Source organism: Terrapene carolina, unplaced genomic scaffold (genome assembly GCF_002925995.2).
Source record: "Terrapene carolina triunguis isolate 2854851 unplaced genomic scaffold, T_m_triunguis-2.0 Scaffold195, whole genome shotgun sequence".
Classification (NCBI taxonomy): Eukaryota; Metazoa; Chordata; order Testudines; family Emydidae; genus Terrapene; species Terrapene triunguis.
In genome coordinates this window covers 473,045-490,340 of record NW_020664546.1, presented here as the reverse complement: position 1 = coordinate 490,340, position 17,296 = coordinate 473,045, and the positions used below count along the sequence as shown (strand labels likewise).

At 57.5% G+C, this 17,296-nt stretch overlaps 1 protein-coding gene across 3 annotated transcripts in view; it reads right to left on the bottom strand.

Moving 5' to 3' along the window:
- Positions 1-16,722, bottom strand: part of AMPD2 (adenosine monophosphate deaminase 2) — a 48,014-nt gene extending 31,292 nt beyond the window's left edge. The window contains exon 1 of one of the 3 annotated variants that reach the window (XM_024192729.3): positions 16,645-16,722. In XM_024192729.3, the coding sequence (XP_024048497.1) occupies positions 16,645-16,654 (10 nt within the window). In that variant the 5' untranslated portion in view covers positions 16,655-16,722. Of the gene's footprint in view, positions 1-3,249; positions 3,275-12,732; positions 12,904-16,644 lie in introns of those variants that run through there. The other 2 variants (XM_024192721.3, XM_024192737.3) reach the window with 2 other exon arrangements.
- Between the last annotated feature and the right edge of the window lie 574 nt (positions 16,723-17,296).

Below are 17,296 nucleotides of genomic sequence, written 5' to 3'. Positions count from 1 at the left end.
ATGCACTTAGAGCATTTTATGTGGGGACACACACAATCGGCTGTATACAACCGATTTCTATAAAACCGGCTTCTATTAATTCGATCTAATGTCGTAGTGTAGACATACCCTGAGATAGCACAGCCACTTCTAGCTCCCACTCCACAGGCAGAGAGGGCAGTGCAGAGGAAAGCTATAAACAATTCCAGACAGGAAGGTTCTCTCACCCATCCCCCTACTCCTAATCGACGGCGCTGTGTTAATTAGCCAGGTGTACTGCTGCTAGGCAGTGGGATGCTGAGCTCCATCGGCTAATGGGCTGATCTCATGGATCAAACCCTAAATTCCTTGAACATGAAGGTGCCAAACGTCAGGCACGCAGCACAGGGAGAAGGAACGGATAATACTAGTGCAGCAGCGGCCAGGTGCTGGCTTCCTCACGTGACTGCTGCCACTTGGAATCACATGCCCACCTGCAAAAGGCAGAAGGACTGTCACACAACAGAGTAAGAAAAACAGCACAGTATCCCCAAGGAAAGGAATGGGAACCCCATCACCTGAGACTGGCCAGAGCCCTACCGGAGAGGCTGTCCCAGGTTCCCCCATGGAGCCTCCTCTTTCTTTCCAATCTCTCACTAGAGGGGCAGACAAGTGGGAGAGAAGTGTATTACTTCTTTTCCACCCTCACCTGAGAACCTCCTGACTGCTGAGGTGGCTCTGCTATTTTCCCTGTGGCCAGTGAGGTGTAGGTGGGGGGAGCAGGGGAGATGAGAGAGACAGCTACTGTTTTACTCTACCCAGCCCTCAGCTGATCCACTCCAGTACCTGCCTCTGCTCAGAGCTTCCCCAAACAGCAGCACAGAATGACCCTGATTCTCCCCCTGCATAGGACTCTGAAGGGCAGTCGTGGAACTGACCAACATCTTGTTAATTTCACTCTGCAGCTGGTAGGCAAAGTTCTGAGCAGGGGCAGAGAAGCTGGAGCCTTCCACCTCCGTCCGTGCATCCACGTTCCACTCAAGAGGGGTTTGTTCCATAGCTAGAAGCAAAACACACACACACACAAAATGAAAGCTTAAATTCTACAGAAGTTGGTTTCTTCTCCAAGCTCTCTGGGGAAACTCCTACTCACTGCTGAGGCGCGGATTAATTTGCTCTCCAACACTGCTGGGGAGCTTCTCAAAGGATGTTTAACTGCTAAACAGAGAAGATGGATGGGAGGGAGTTAAGAAAAAAAGTCAACACAGTATGCAGAAGTGTGCAGGGAGAGACGCTGCCACTGGGAAGAGATTCCCTCCCCTCCCCTGTCAAACCGAGGAATCCACACCTACAGCAGGGGGTGCTGTGCTCTGAGGGCAACATCTTTCCGATACAAATTGAAGCTGAAATCCTGGCTAACTGGAGCTCCATTGCCCTTCCCCCCTTCTGAGTTTCAACTCTTCTTCATTTCCTGTCCTCAGCAGCTGTGTAACATTGCCCTGCACCATGAAACAGCTGCTGTGAGCCACCCAAGAGGTGGCTGCATTGCAGCGCCGCGGGGGGCGGGGAGCAATTCTTGTGTATACTGCGTGTCAAGTGCTGTGGGGTCCTTGGGGACGGAAGGTGCTGCTATTAGCATGCAGGCAATAGCCCGCATCCCCCTTGGCTACTGGCTCACTTGTGTCTCACTCCGAAGCCGGGGACACTTCCTACCCCTCTTAACTATCCAGTGGGTTTTGAAACCACTGCACTCATTTAGCAAGTCTGGGTGGGGAGACGAGGACCAGTTTAATCCCTTTGAAGTTACTCACCTCCTGAGATCACCGCTCTGGATATAAGTTAGGTCTCATTGGGAAACTAGGCTCTCTCATGCCAAAAGGCTGAGCCCTTAGACGCATTAACCCCTTTGTGCCTGGACTCTGCTTCATAACAAGGTTATCACTCAATGGAGGTGTATTTGCTGCATGGGGCAGCCCTGGAGATGCCCATTTTGGGCTGCTGAAGAGGTTAAATCAGACCTCCAACCCAGAGTGCTCCCTGGGCTTCAGCTGAATGCTGGCTGGGGTGGGTAAGGGGTGTTTGCAAAGGACCCCACTGGAGCTCTCCTTTCAGGCCCCGTGGCCAAGCCCTGGCACTGGCTGAAAGGAAAAGCTCTTTTTCCAGCTGTAAATGGCCTCACATGTCTCCTAATGGTCTCCATGCACCGCGCACACCATCAATTCATTAGGTGAAGCAGTTGGTGCTGGGCAGCCACAACGGGGCCAGCCCCAAGGACAGGGTTCGGCTAATCCAAGCCAACGAGGGCCAGGCTCTCCGGATCCCCAGCAGCCCCTGGCTCTGCCTCCCAGGGCAATGGCAGGTGGACAGTGCCTGCGTCGGGCTGCGAGCACCCACTTGGGAAGCCCAGCAAGAGCAAATGTGTCGTTAGCTAATGAGTGTGCCACTGGGCCAGGTAGGGGCTGCAGCTCAGCGAGCCTCCAGGCAAGGGCCTCCAGATCCACCTGGACTCCCTCAAATCACCACCATCAGTCTTTGGGGATCCCAAATCCTAGTGCAGCCACCTCGCCTGGGAGGCCCTGCAGTGCTGCAACAGAGCCTAAGCTGTGTCAGCAGCCCAAACTCCTTCCCCCCGCCATGGCTCCAAACACACCTGAATGCTCCTGCACTGCTCCCTCTTCCCTCAGCCAGTCCTGCCCTCTGCAGCTGCATCTCCCCAACCGTGCTCCCCTCTCCCGACCTCCAGCGGGGGGTGGTGTGTGAGAGGAGCTGCCTTTGCTGAGCACCTCTAGAGTCCTTCGGCCCTCACGGCTGCGGGGTGCAGGCCTCCCCCAGCCCAGACCTGCTCCACGCAAGAAGCGCCCCTGTCTTCCAGCAGCCAATGCTGCTGGGTCTGTCAGCTGCTGCCTGCTCCACCCCCACCCCTTGGGAAGGACGGGCTGCCCCCACCACCCTCCAAAAATAATTGTCCAGCTCCAGAAGCCTGACACCACCCATGCAATGACACTGAACAGAGCCTCTCCCCCACATGGGACTTACTGCCCCTGCAAATACCCCACTCCTAGACCCCAGCCCCCCACCCGTGCCCCTTTACCAATATTGCTGGGTCTGCTAGAAGGGCTCCTCCCCAGCATCCACGGCACAGTGCCCCCGCAGGACTTCATCTCCCATCCCTCCTCACACCTGGTACCCCCCAAAACCTGCAGGCTCCTCTGCTCAGACGCAACCCAGAGCTGCGACGTCAGGGCCTCTCTGAGCCACTGCTTCCCAACAGAGCATCCCATTGTCTCCTACCTGAGCACGGCTCATGGGGGACAGCCCCCGGGGGGCCGATCAGGCACGGCTGCAGCAAGCGCGGGCCCCAGGGGGAGCCTTGCACAGACGAGGGGCGATAGGCTGGACACGGCTCTGGCCGTGGCTGCTGCCGGCGTTTCACAGCCTCCTCCGTGCAGCTGCAATCCCACAGGATTCCAGCTCTGAAGCCGGCTTGGGCTGTACCAACCGTAGCCACGCGCCGGGGGGCGGAGACCAGAAATATTTCAGCCCCATACAAGAGGCAGACAAAACCCTGAGACATCATCTCCCGAGGCGGCGGAAGCACTGGATCATGAACTGGGCACAGAGCCAGCACGCAGGGCCAGGCTCACCCACAAGGTAGCATCAATGCCCAAGGAGCCCTCCTGCCAGCGCCAAGGTTGCTGCCCTGAGCCCATGGCACCAGCTCAGCTCAGCTCAGCCTGTGCGGCTCTGCGTCCCCATTTGGCCAAGGCTACCCAGGCAGGAGGGCTGGGCCAGGCCTCGGCCAGAGCCAGGCCTGGCGCACAAGAACATGCTACTCCAGTGCAGACTCACATGCCGACCTGAGCATCTCTCTTCCAGTGGTGGGTGTGCAACTCACAGCATGATCTGACCCCCAAACCCTACCTGTAGCCAGAGCAAAGAGCCAGGAATCCTGACTCCCAGCTCCCTTGCTCTGATGCACTAGACCCCACCACTCTCCCAGAGCTGGGAGCAGCATCCAGGAGTCCTGGCTCCCAGCCCCCCTGCTCTGACCATTAGACCCTCCTCCCTGCCCAGAGCTGGGAACAGTACCCAGGAGTCCTGGCTCCCAGCCCCCCCACCATTAGACTCCACTCCCCTCCCAAGTCAGAAGAAGGCAAAGTCTGACCTCACTGGCTCCCCCCTGCCCCTGGGGGGCTTGGAATTACTGAGGGAAGTGGTGGACAAGCCAAGGGCAGGGCTAGGGTGAGGAAGGAGGTTAAATCTCACTCTGGTTGTGTGGTTTAATGCTCTCCTTGCAGGGCTGAGGCCCAGCAGCTGAAGGGGGTGGGGGCTACGGCTCGGTGAGGTTGGCTACCAGGGCTGGCTCTTGGTGCTGCAGCCCCGGATCAATGAGACACTCACACTGACCTAGAAGGAGCAGCTGCTTCCTCCCTCCCTGTGGAGGGAATGGACGTGCCCAGCCTGCACTCCCCATCCCTGAGATGGAAAGCTACAGAGGAGCTAGTGACAGGCCTTTCATTACACAGCTCCGTGCTCACCCGCAGCCGGGCTGGACTCCAGCCTAGGGCGGCATCTTCCCTCCCGGATGGCGAGAGGGAGGCCTCAGGGGCACCCCAATGACACAGCACCCCACCACTGCTTGCTCCCAGCACCTGGCAACAGCTCCTAAGCCTGGCTGGACCCCCCACCTGTTACAGCCAGGGAAGAATGGAGGCTCAGCTCCGGGGAGCTCAGGCTCAGCTGATGGGAGTCTCAGGTGCTCAGCATTTGGCTCTAATTTAGCATCTATTGGGCCAAGCAGGGGGCAGGGGATTGGTGAGAAGTGGCTGGGCTGGGATCAGATGATCCACCCAATATCCAGGGCAAATAAATATCAGGACAGATTCATCCCTTCGCTCTCCGCACCCTGAGTGGGGTCTGAACGCCCTAGATCAGGTTGCACTTGGCCTCAGGCCCTGCCTTTAGGTTTGTCCCTCAAGCATGCCACTGTTGCTTGCTTATTAACAAGACAGCGGGGAGGGGAGGCAGCCAGGGCTGGGAGAGCGGGAGGTGGCAGCCATGCCAAGATACTGCCCTCAGGTCAGGGGACCTGGCACCCTTGACAATGACATCATCAAATTGACATCATCATTTTGTGTGAAAAGATGCTATTAAAATAATACTCTGCCCTTCTCTTAACTACTGCAAGGCTCTCACATGGTTTCATAAACATTCATTCATTGCAGCCTTCACTGGGAGGTAGGCAAGTCACTGAACACATTGGGGAAACTGAGGCAGACATGCCAGAGAGAATGGGCAGCCCTGAGGAAGCACCAGCTGGGATAACCCCAGGCTCAGCACCTGTGAGGTGAGATTAGTGCCTCACATCCTGGCAAACAAGTTTGGCCATCGGCATTGGGGTGCAAGAAATGAGTCACAGATGGGAATTCCCGCTCCCCTCCCCACCCTGGACCCTGGCAGCCACGCCCCAGCTCTAGCCATAGCTTCACAGAACAAACAGAGGTCTGGGGGGACCCTGATAGCTGGAAGCGGGTGGCAGCCACTGCTAACACAGCTCCCCCAATGTATTTGGGGTGCCCAGCTGGGGACACCATAAAGTGCCCAGGTGTCCCAGGGAGTGAGCACCGGAGTTGCAGGTGTTCAGCTTTTGTGACGATCGGGCCCTTTTCTGGTGACTGCAGTTGGGCTCCCAGCTCCTGAGGCCCTCTGGACCCAGCACCGCTGTTTGGAGCCCTGGCTGGGACCGCGTTGCTGCAATCGCGGCCTCGGCTCTGCTCCCAGATGGCTGGTTTATTTCCTACTCCATGCAGGGGATTAAAGACAACAGCTTCTGTCCCCAGAGACGGAACAGGCTGGCGCTGAGGAGCAGCCTGCCTGGAGCCTAGCCGCGGGGCCGCAGCGCACCACCAGCAAAGGGGCGCACCACAAATCCTACGCCTCTCTGCTGCACCAGGAGTCCTCGGTTGCCAGCTCCTCCCTCTCGCTCCAACCTACAGCTGAACCCTGCTCCCATTCTGACCCTGTTAGTGTCCTCGAGCCAAACCCGTCTCCTTATGAGAGTCACCTTGGGGCACCCTCCAAGCCCTCCTTTCCAGGAGGGTTCCCCTGATGGGAGACGCCCACTCTCCCTCCCCACCCCAGTCCCCCTGCGCTATTCCCCTCTTCCTCTCTCAGCAGATTCTTTCGCTAGCCTCTGGGCCCAGCCGGCAGGGGCCCCAAGCTCCGGAGCGGCTGCTTGCAGCACACATGTAAATCCTCCCCTGCGAAAGAGCGTGGGGAAGGAGCCCCCTTAAGCAACCCGGCTGCAACCTCCTGCTACAGCCCCTTGCACAAGGTCAGGTTCCTCAAAGGCCGCTCTGCAGTGCTCTGGCTCAGGGAGTCAGAATTATCCCCTTCCTGCCTCCTATCCATGCTACAGTTGACACTGCTAGCAACAACCAGGAAGGCTCCATGTATATTTTGCCTTTCTACAGGGTCTTTCAGCCAGTGGTCCCACAGCCCTTTACAAAGAAGAGCCAGTGTAGCCATCCCCATGGCACAGACGGGGAAACTGAGGCCCAGAGGAGGGACGTGACTTGCTCAACATCCCAAGATTGAATCCCACCTTGTCTCAGAAAAGGGCTAGAGGGGACAAAGGGGGCAGCTGTGAACCATTGTAGCTTTCACAGCTGGGGATGGGGAGAATATCCAATAATCCCCCCAATCCTAAAAGAACTAAAATCTAGTCCCCTTTCAGGTGCAGTCAGCCGTTGCCCTTAACACCTCTGCTGGCAGCCAGGGCTGTAGCTGCATTTCTACAGTCCAAATCCTACACAGCTAATTACCCCTCCCCTTCCCCTTCCAGCCCACTGGGCGGCTAGGCCATAGGAAAAAGAACGAGGAGTCTTTGTGGCATCTTAGAGACGAACAAATTTATTTGAGCATAAGTTTTCATGGGCTAAAACCCACTTCATCTGACGAAGTGGGTTTTAGCCCACAAAAGCTTATGCTCAAATAAATTTGTTAGTCTGTAAGGTGCCATAAGGACTCCTCGTTCTTTTTGCTGATACAGACTAATACAGCTACCACTCTGAAACCTAGGCCATAGAAGACTATCCTGGAGCAGGGAAGCCTGAGGAGTTCTTTTCCAGCCCTAGAGTCAGTGGAAAAACATTGGCCAAGTAAATGGCTGCAAGCGGAACAGAAGTGTGATCATCAAACTTTCACTGCCCACTTCACAAACAAACCAGGACCTGACCCCAGGTCTTAATGTTCTGTCTCCCTTTGGCAGCATTGCAAGTGACATTGTCAGATAGACTTTTTTTTTTCATTTTCCAATTGTTTTCTTCCTCAATGACATCATCATTGGGAGGTAGGCAAGTCACTGAACACATGGAGAAATTGAGGCACAGACAGGGCCGGCTCTGGCTTTTTTGCCTCCCCAGGCAAAAAAGCCTCCGGGGGGGAGGGCGGTGAGCCCCGGCGGGGGCTCCGCTCTCCCCCCGGCGGCCGGGGGGAGGGCGCCAGGGGGGAGGGCGGCCGGAGCCCTGGGAGGAGGGCGGCGAGCCCTGGCGGGGGCTCCGCTCTCCCCCGGCGGCCGGGGGGAGGGTGGCCAGAGCGCCGGGGGGAGGGCGGCGAGAGGGCACCGGGAGAGGGGGCAGGGCGGCCGGGGGGAGGGCACCGGGGGGGGAGGGCGGCCAGAGCGCCGCGGGGAGGGCCCCGCTCTCCCCGGCGGCCGGAGCGCCGCGCCGCCCCCCTCCAGGTGCCGCCCCAAGCACAAGCTTGGTGGGCTGGTGCCTGGAGCCGGCCCTGGGCACAGATGAGCGACTCGCCCAGTCACACCGCAAGCCAGTGACAGAGCCGGGCGTCCTGGATTCCAGTTCCTTGTTATTAACTGTTGGGCTGCACTGCCTATGTAGCTACTAACGTGCCCTCCTGACAGGGAGAAAAACCTTCTAACACAGAAGCGTAGCAATAGGCCAATCAAGTCAAAAGGCTTATTGTACCAGAGCAAGTTCACCACAGGCCTTTCAGTAGGGTCCCCATGCACCGTGTGTGTAAGATATGAGATTTCCCCACAGGCTGATCTGGGATAGCTGGAATTGCCTGTGATGGGTTTATGGGACACTTGAAAGCATCTCTGCAGCATTCGGGTATCACAGGATGTGACTAGCCCACACCCTATCCACTAGTAGTCACAAGACCATCTGCCCAATTATTCCCACTTCCCTTGTGCCATCATTTATACCAGTGCAACATAAGTGTGAATCAGAACAGTAATGTTCTACAGCCAGTGTCTGCATGATCTGTAGGGCAACCAAGAATCTGGTCCCTGGGTTCAACTCCTGGCCCTGCTCCAAACTACCTGTGTGTCCTAGGGTGAATTGCTTCCCCGTGCCTCAGTTTCCCTACCGGGAAAACAAGGGGGCAGTGCTACTTGCCTACTATTTGCATAGTGCAGGGCCGGCTCCAGGCACCAGACGAGAAAGCACGTGCCTGGGGCGGCACATTGTAAGGGGCGGCATTCCGGCCAATCTTGGGGCGGCCAGCCCAGCCCTGAAGGGGCACGGACCCCAACGGGGGGGGCCAGGAACTAATGATCCCCGCTGCTCATCGTGCCGCCGGGCTCCCCGGGACGCGCCACTCCCCGCCGCCTGCACCGGCCTCCGCCTCCCGCGCCGCTCTGAGCCCGGCCCGGCCGAGCAGCCTTTAAAGGAGCGGCTGAGCCAGAACCTCCTGCAGCCCCCGGGCACTGGAAGGAGGGAGAGTTCTGCGGCGGCCCGGCGGGCAGCGGAGGGGTGGGCCCCACTGATCCCGGTGCTGTTTGCACTGTGCCAAGCCCCGCTGCAATGCCGGCCCCACGCGGAGGTCGCAGACCCCAGCCAGCGCTGCCTGTGTCGGCCCCCTTGGAGCCTGCCCGGCCGGGAGAGGCATCCCAAGGCCGGAAGGGGGAGCCCCTCTCGCCCAGCTGCAAGCGGACTGCAGCGCCTGGCTGCCCACAGGCGGAGGGAGCGGGCGGGTGCTGCCCTTCATCCCCCTGCAGGCCGCCTTGACCGCCCTCCACGCGCTCCCTGCGGCTGCCGTTTGTTTGTTTGTTTTTTTTTTTTGCTTTGGCAGTCCGGCCGCTTTTTTTTTTTTTTTTTCGCCTGGGGCGGCACAAAAGCTAGAGCCGGCCCTGCATAGTGCTTTGAGATCTGCATCTGAGAAGTGGATAAGTGCTAAACATTCTTATGGTTACAGGATTCAAGTCCCAGAAACCCCAGGATGTCTTCTCATGGGAGCTTCCCATCGGCACCTTTAACCCAAGCTGGCGAGCAGGTAGCTGTGATATTAGCGTGCTTCTGCTCTCGGGAGCCCACGCTTTCTAGAACGCTGGCAGCATCTGATTAACAGTTTCTGGAATAATTACCATCCAGCGGGGTTCGCTTACTGGGAATGCGGCAAAGAATTCTCTACTAATCCAGGCTGTGTCAGTAACCAATGGCCTTAACCCTTCGTAAAATGCCTTTGCCTAAGGCACTGTACACCTCAAAGGGCAGTCATTGTCCTAGGGTGAGGGCTGGCATCTCTGACCAGTGGGCAACAGTGCAGTTCCCATCCCCTCATACCTGGCCCCCCTCATGTACTCCCTGCTGCATCTTCCCCCACCCCACCTTGCCTCAGATCTCATGCTGGGAAGCAGCAGTGGCAGTGAAGGGAGGGGAGGGGATGGAATCTGGCAAGGAGCAATGCTTGCCAGAGACTGCAGTATGGCAGGTGGGTGGCAGGGAAGGGATCTCAGGGGAGCACAGGGGCAGGACAAGGAGATGCTAGGCTTGGAGGTGGGGGGGGGGTCAGATTTAGGGTCCTGAAGGGTGAATTGGCCCCAAGAAGCCTGTATTTAAGAACAACCACAAATGTGGGGCTAGACCCCACCATCTGTTCAGCAGAAACCAGCAGGCTCCCTGGGCCCTGGCTGTGCAGGCCCTGCTTAAACCCACACTTCCCCAGGCTGGGGTGGGCGTAGGGCAGAGTCCAGGCAGCAGGTGACACAGCTCTACTGCTACGTCCTTGGGGAGCAGGGGCCACAGATCCACGCAGCAATGCACGGGAACAAATAGCACCTGGGCACTGACTCTCCGGGAACCCTGCCGGCAAATATCAAATTGGTGCCCCAAGGACCTGGGTCAGTGATCAGCCCTCACCCCATCTTCTCAGTTACCCTGGAGCTCATGTGACTTCTGCCCAAGCCCAGCATCCCTGGGCTGCAGGTCTCAGCTTCACACCAAGGTGTAGCCAAGCTGGAATCCCCTCGGGGTGTGTCTACACTGCAATTGGACACCCATAGCTGGCCTGTGCCAGCTGACTTCAGGCTCGCAGGGTTCAGGCTAAAGGGCTGTTTAACTGTAGTGTAGACACAGGACCACTTCACAGGGTCCTAGAGCCTGGGCTCCAACCCAAGCCTGAACATCTACAACCCAGCAAGCCCGAGTCAGCTGCCTGTCTGCAGGATGCCTCCCACAGCCCCTGGGACTCGCAGCACCCACCTCAGCTATCTGCATGAGGCAAAGTGTGTCCTTGGCAGTAGGCTCTCGGCAGCGTGAGCAGTGCCCTGTCAATACCAGCTCTGACTCCCGGAACCAGCTGCATCACACAGAGATGCTGATTTCACCACCTTCCTCATCTCACACCCTAGAGGGATGGTGCAATCCAGTGACTCTTCCTCTGCTGGAATCCTGTCTGCCCTGACCTCCTCCTCCTCTTCTAGTCGGCCTCTCCTCTCCCTTGGCCCAGGTGGCTCTGCCTTGCGGGAGCCGTGTGGGTTCTGTAACCTGACCTCCCCATGCGAAGGAGCGCACAGCGGGGAATGCAGTGACGTGCCTCACCAAGCACTGTCGAGCTGGGGCCCGCCAGGCAGGTTACTAAGGAGTCTGCTACCCATTTCAGGAATTATAATTGCAGGCAAGAAAAACAAGATATTGAGCCACATGCGGAATTGCACACCCCTTTATCCTCATGTGTCCAGGGCACACACACACACACACACGTTAGCATCAGCGTGTCCATCCGACACAGCCACACAAATATACACTTCCCCAAGTACACAGCATGCTTATCAGCATCAGCTGGGCTTCTAGGCTCTATGGCAGGGGTAGGCAACCTGCGGCACGTAAGCTGATTTTCAGTGGCACTCACACTGCCCGGGTCCTGGCCACCGGTCCGCGGGGCTCTGCATTTTAATTTAATTTTAAATGAAGCTTCTTAAACATTTTAAAAACCTTATTTACTTTACATACAACAATAGTTTAGTTATATATTATAGACTTAGAGAAAGAGACCTTCTAAAAACGTTAAAATGTATTACTGGCACGCGAAACCTTAAATTAGAGTGACTAAATGAAGACTCGGCACACCACTTCTGAAAGGTTGCCGACCCCTGCTCTATGGTAACACGGATGATAAATAAATGAATAAGAATAATGTGTCCATGCAACACAGCTCCATGAGTGCACAACACAACACCCACACGCAGATTAGCTAGGTGCATTATGGGCTTTTCCCTCCCCGCCTGCCTCTGACACATCAGGGTACCAGCTGCCTAGATGCTCAGATACCACAGTGCCCGAGACTGATATAGGACAGTGAATAGATGGCACAGTGGCCAGATCCAGTATTAAGCGGGATTCCATCTAACCTAGTATGGCATTCGCTGTGGGGCACATGCACCCACACCTGACGAGTCGGGTGCACAGCACCCCCAAAGGTGTCAGAGACCCACCCAACATTCACAGCCCCCCTAGAGGTCAAGTTTTGAAGTCTGTGCTTAAGTGGCATGATTCTCACACCGCAAGATACAAGCAGCCCCCACTGACTAGAACAGGCATCACTAGTATCCTGTGGCCAGAGAACAGGGCCCCGGGTTACCTGGCCTGCAGAGCTGACATCAAAGCCAGTGACCAGGTCCCCCAAGGCTTGGCATCTCTGCAGCAACCTGCCTTTGCATGCTGGGGGACCTAGAATACAGTGGAGGGAGAATGTTGTGTGGCCCTCAAAGGGGGTGGCGGCTGTGTTCCAGGCCTGGGAGATGACCCCAAATTTTGGTTTGGTCCATGCATTCTGTGCCCACAGATCTATGCCCCCCCGCCCCCCGACCAGCTAGGGCACACAGAGATATAACAACATGTGGCTCTTCCACAGCAGCTTTCAGCCCGGGATCTCAAAGCACTCGCTGAAGGCACGCGAGGAGCATCACCCCCATTTCACAAATGGGGAAACAGCCATTAATTCATTGGGGGTGGCTCAAAGCTAGGAACAGAAAGAACCGAAGCACCCCAGACCCCAGCTCTAACGATGACAACACACTCCTGCCCAGAGCCAGGCAGGGAACCCAGGCACCCCAGCCCCCAGCTCTAACCACTAAAGTCACTGCCTTCTCCTGCTCGCTCCCCCCGCATGCAGTACCACATGTCCATGGTACACACTCGCGTGGAGAGCTCCCGGCCTCACACTCGCGTGCAAGGCGGGGTGCGGGGGGGTCCCCTTTTCCTCCCCCCAGCCCGATCCATCTCTTGCCTTTGCCACCGCTGCTCCCCTCCCCGCAGCAGCGCCCCCAGCCAGACGCCCGCGATCACCAGCATCCCGCACAGCGGCGCCGCCTGGGCCCACATGGCCACGAGGGGAACCAGCAACCCGCCCCCCCCCCCTCAGTCCGCCAGTCCCCGGGGCCCCTGGGCGCGAGGCGAGCGGAGAGCCACGGCCCCCCGCGCGGAACAAAGGCAGCGCCACCCGCGGGCTTGGGGGCCGGCCGGCGCTCACCTGCGGCGCCGGGGGCCTGCAGGCTGCCCCGCTTCTGGAAGCGGTGCTTTCCCCGGGGGGCCGCGGCGCCCGCTGACATTTCGCTTCCGTGCGCGGCCGGGGACTCGGAGCTAAGGAGCCGGCGGCGGCCGGGGGCTCTTCCTGCAGCAGAGTCCCAGAGCTTGCGCGGCCCGCTCGGCCCCTCCCCTGGTTGATGATTGATGCAGCGAGCTCGGGGCTGGACCGAAGTCCCAGGCTGCCTGCCCTGGTGGCAAACCCGTGCGCCTCAGGCCCCGGGGACCGAGAAAGGGCGACCCCCTGCTCCCAGGCGAAGGGGCGGGGAGGTACATGGGCTGGAGCAATTCATGGATAGAAATGGGGGGGGGGGGGCACTGGTGCTGGAACTAGGGGTGCTGAAGTAGTAATAACAGACACCAAATACAGGGTTTCCATCAGCAGCACCCTTGGGGGGCTCACCCTAGCTTCCCCAACCAGGCCTGTCTAATCACAGCTGTTTCCAGACCCCCTGAGGCCAGGGGTCCCTGTAGCCCAGTCTCCGGTCTTTGCCAGAAGCCAGGGCCAGCAGCTTCAGAGGAGAGGAGAAAGAACCCTGCAAGGGGCAGTTATGGAATATGGGGGCTCCTGGCACAAGATGAGGCAGACAGACAGACCTGCCTCCCACCCCACCCTGGTGCCTGCCCACCTCCACAAACACATGCCTCAGGGGTGTATCTGTGCCCACAGTGGCACTTACAGGCAGATCTACCCTCTCACTCTGCATTTAGACAGGGATTGGAGCAGGAGAGGAGCAATCCAGGCCCCCCTGCCAGGGGTCTCCCCACAGAACAGGCACCGAACAGGTAATGATCCCATGCTGTGCTGCACAGCATGTTTCCTCTAAGGATCCTGGTGTACTCCACAGCCATTGCGCTTTCCAACCCACCCTGCTAGGCTTCGTTCCCTGGGGAAGCAGAGAGGTCACATGCAGCAGTACATCAGTATCAGAGCCGGAATCAGAACCCAGTCATCCTGCCACCTCCACCCCCTGCGCTAACCACAGAGTCGCACTCCCATCCTGATCTGCAGGCCAGGCAAAGATTTACACTGCTTTACGTTCTACTTTCCCCCAAACAGTATTTTCAGAGGGCGTCAGCCCTGTCCCACACATTCTGCTCCAAGCAGTGCTAGAACAAGAGTCATGAAAAGGGGATCCACTGTGGAATAGGAACAGCACAGCTGGGACAGGTCCTCCCCACCTGCATTATCATCAGTAAAAATACTCTGAAAAAGGCAGCATGGCCTAGTGGAGAAAGCACTGAACTAGGAGTTAAATTGCTGACTCTGCTGCTGGGTGACCTCGGGCAACACTTCACCAATTTCTGCCTCAGTCTCCCCCCCCCCACACACACACACACACTTTGCCTGTCATATCTATTTAGACCAGAGGTCCCCCAAGTGTGTGGCACACTCCCCTAAGGGGGTGCAGAGGAAAGTCTGGGGGAGTGCAGCAGGACCCAGGTCAGCCCCCACAAGGGTAGGGGGGGAGTGCCACCTATCCCTTCTCCACCCCCAGCTGTGCTCCAGTCCCGCTCACAGCTGCATCCCCAGCCTCAGTGCAGCTCCATTAATGGCCCTGCACCAGCCCCAAGCCTCACCGCTGGCCGCAGGTCCCCACCGCAGCCCAGCTGCAGCTCCGCCCCCAGCCCTAGACCCACCCCCAGCTGCAGCCCCCTTACCTCTGTCCAAATGGGTGTGGACAGGGGCAAGGGGGGGTGCGATCCTTAAAAGTTTGGGGACCACTGATTTAGACTGTCGGCTCTTTGGAGCAAGCAAGGACTGTCTGTTGCTGTGTGTGTGCTGCACCTGGCACCACCTGTGACACAGACATGCCCAGGCAGATATATTACCCCTGGATCTGACCATCCTCTCGCTATTTCACTGAAAGGGATCGGGTGCCGAGCACTGGCTGATTTCTGGGTTATTGCAGGATGTTTGTATGGGAGAGAGTTTTAGAGCATGTAACCTGCAGGGTGCTGGGTTTCAGGCCTGTTGAAATGAAACTTGTCATCTGAGGTGAGGCGGGTCTCGGGGCAAACTCAATCAACAACACTGAGAACAATGGACATCAGGGGAGCCAGCCCTGTGTTTACTGTCTGGACCAGGTGCAAGCTTGAAGCTTTACAGAGACAAAAGAACCCCAAGAAATGTCTCTGAATAGGGGACCTCTCGGGGAAGAGACAGTCTGTAACTGTGCTGGAGATGAAGAGCCCCAGTGGTTATCCATTATGGAGGAGACACTCTGCCAGCTGGAGCATCTTATGAAAGGTGGATCTCAGCTTTGTGAACTGAACAAGCACTGAGCATTGGTTGAGGAATACCTTATTCCAGGAAAGGGGCTTGTTAGTTGTTAATACATGTGGGCTCTAGACTGCACATTACCTTTTCCTTTTACCCCATGTGTCCTTTTATTTGAATCTTTAACTCAAGTTCTGTTAAATAAACCTGTTTGGTTCTACACATCTAAGTGCTGTGAGCTAAGGAGAGTACTGAGCTGAGGAGCAGCTGGGGAACCAGGCATCCTGCATCCAAGGAGGCAGTGGATCGATGTGCCTTGCGGGTATCCAAAAGGCAAAGGAATCGGGCTCTCAAGTGTAACAGAGTGGGATATGTTAATTGCTAGCCCACTGACAGAGTGGGGCCCAGGGAGCCCAGAGCCCACAGCCCACTGCTTGCGGTACCAGTAGCCACCAGAACTGGGAGACTTTCCCCTGGTGGGCACAGACAAGGCCCTCACCCCCTGTAAGCAGAGGGCAGTGATTTGCCCCAGACACCTCAGGTCACCCCAAAAAGCGTCACGCTGCCCTCACAGAAATAACAATAGAAGGAAGAATCCGGAGCTCCGTCTAGATGCTGATTCTGGCTCCAGCCTGGGGCTTGGAGATTTCACAACAGTTGGTTGCGTCACCTTTGGCTTGGGGAATTGCCAGTAGCTAGGCTCTGCTCAGCTGCACTAGGAACCTTGGTGCCCCAGGGGGAAATGTTTCTATTTGCACATTTCAGAAAAGAAAACCTTCGCAGCCCTTGTGTTAAACCCTGACCAGGGGCGGAGTCAGGCCAGGGCCTTTGGCTGGAGCAAAGAGCGCCTGCGATTTCCAACCAGCTGCAGGAGAATTGCAGATTATTCCCAGCGAAGTGTGATCGAGGAGCAGGAAACGTGACACACAAACCCCTGGGTACTGGGCAGCCCCCTACCCTTGCCCCGGGTGAGAGCCCTGCCCCCCCGGCTGCCTGTAATGTCCCTGCATGTTATGCTGCATAGCGTGTGTAGTAAACACCAGCTGTGCCTCCAAAGGGAACCGTTACCGCATGGGTTGAGCTGGATCCAAACCAAGGTCCCAGCGGAGTCAGTGGGATTAACACGGCCCCTCCCCCCGCACAGACCCTTTCCCTGCCCCCGCCCCTCCCCCCAGGGCCCAGGATGTTAGCGCCTCAATTCTTAACCGGGGAGCTGCAGATAACCCGGGGGGGGGTGGTGGTCAGCGAACAAGCGAGGCGGAAAGACAAAAAGGAACCAAACAATCAGCCTTTGTGCTACAGCAGCCGAGCGCCGGATCTTCCTCCGGGGGGGGGGGAGTCCGACCGCAGCCCGGACCCCGCGGCAGCGCCCCCCCGGGCTGCAAAGCCGCCGCTGGGCTCTGCAACCTATGCGCCCTGCGTGGGAGGGGATCGAACAGCAGCAAGCCCCGTGAGCAGAGAGAGACAGGGAGGGCGGATCATCTGGTCGATTAAGAGAGGAGGAAGGGGGGCCACCAATGGCAGCTTCAGAGTAACACAGAGCGGAAAGGGAAGTAAAGCGGGGGTGGGGGAGACACTGATACAGAAGCTCCCAGCCCCCGCCCTGCTCTCTCCCAGCCCGAGCACCCGTCGCCCTACCTGAGGCCATGCTGATCCTGCCCTGTCGCTGCCCGGGAGGCAGGAGGCTAGCAGGGGCAGGCTGCCTGGGAAGCAGCGGATGAGCCTCCCACTGCGTGGGGAGAAGAAAGCAGGCTTTGTGTTAAATCTAGGAATGGAGCAAGGCCCGGACTAAATGCTCCTGCTGGTAGAAAATACAGTCACTGAGACAGGCTGTCCTAGCCAGGGTGCTCTGCTTGCCATGGAGTCCTGCCAGGGGAGGCTCTGGGCTACTGCCGGAGGCCAGTTTACTGCAGGCAGGACCCCCTCCCACCCCTTCAGCTGTAGCTCTGTCTGTGCCTGGAACTTTAGCTCTAATGCTAAGCAGGGGAGCTAAAGGAGAATCTCCATTAGCTGTTAGCAGTATAGTGCTTATGACCCCCAGCTGAGCAGTTCTGAATCCATCCAGCAGAGAACAGCGGTGACACACCAGTGAGCTCATTATACTACAGACATTAATAGCAGGATCTTGCAATTTTCAGCCCCCTCCCCCCATGAGTAATTCTTGGCCTCCCCAACTGCCCCTCCCCTACGTCATTGCAGGGCCCTATTCAGAGTTGCCATTCTTCTCTCAGGGGTGACACCACTGTCTTCAGTAGAGTTTCACCAGGCAGTAATTTTGGCCCCCTGTTGT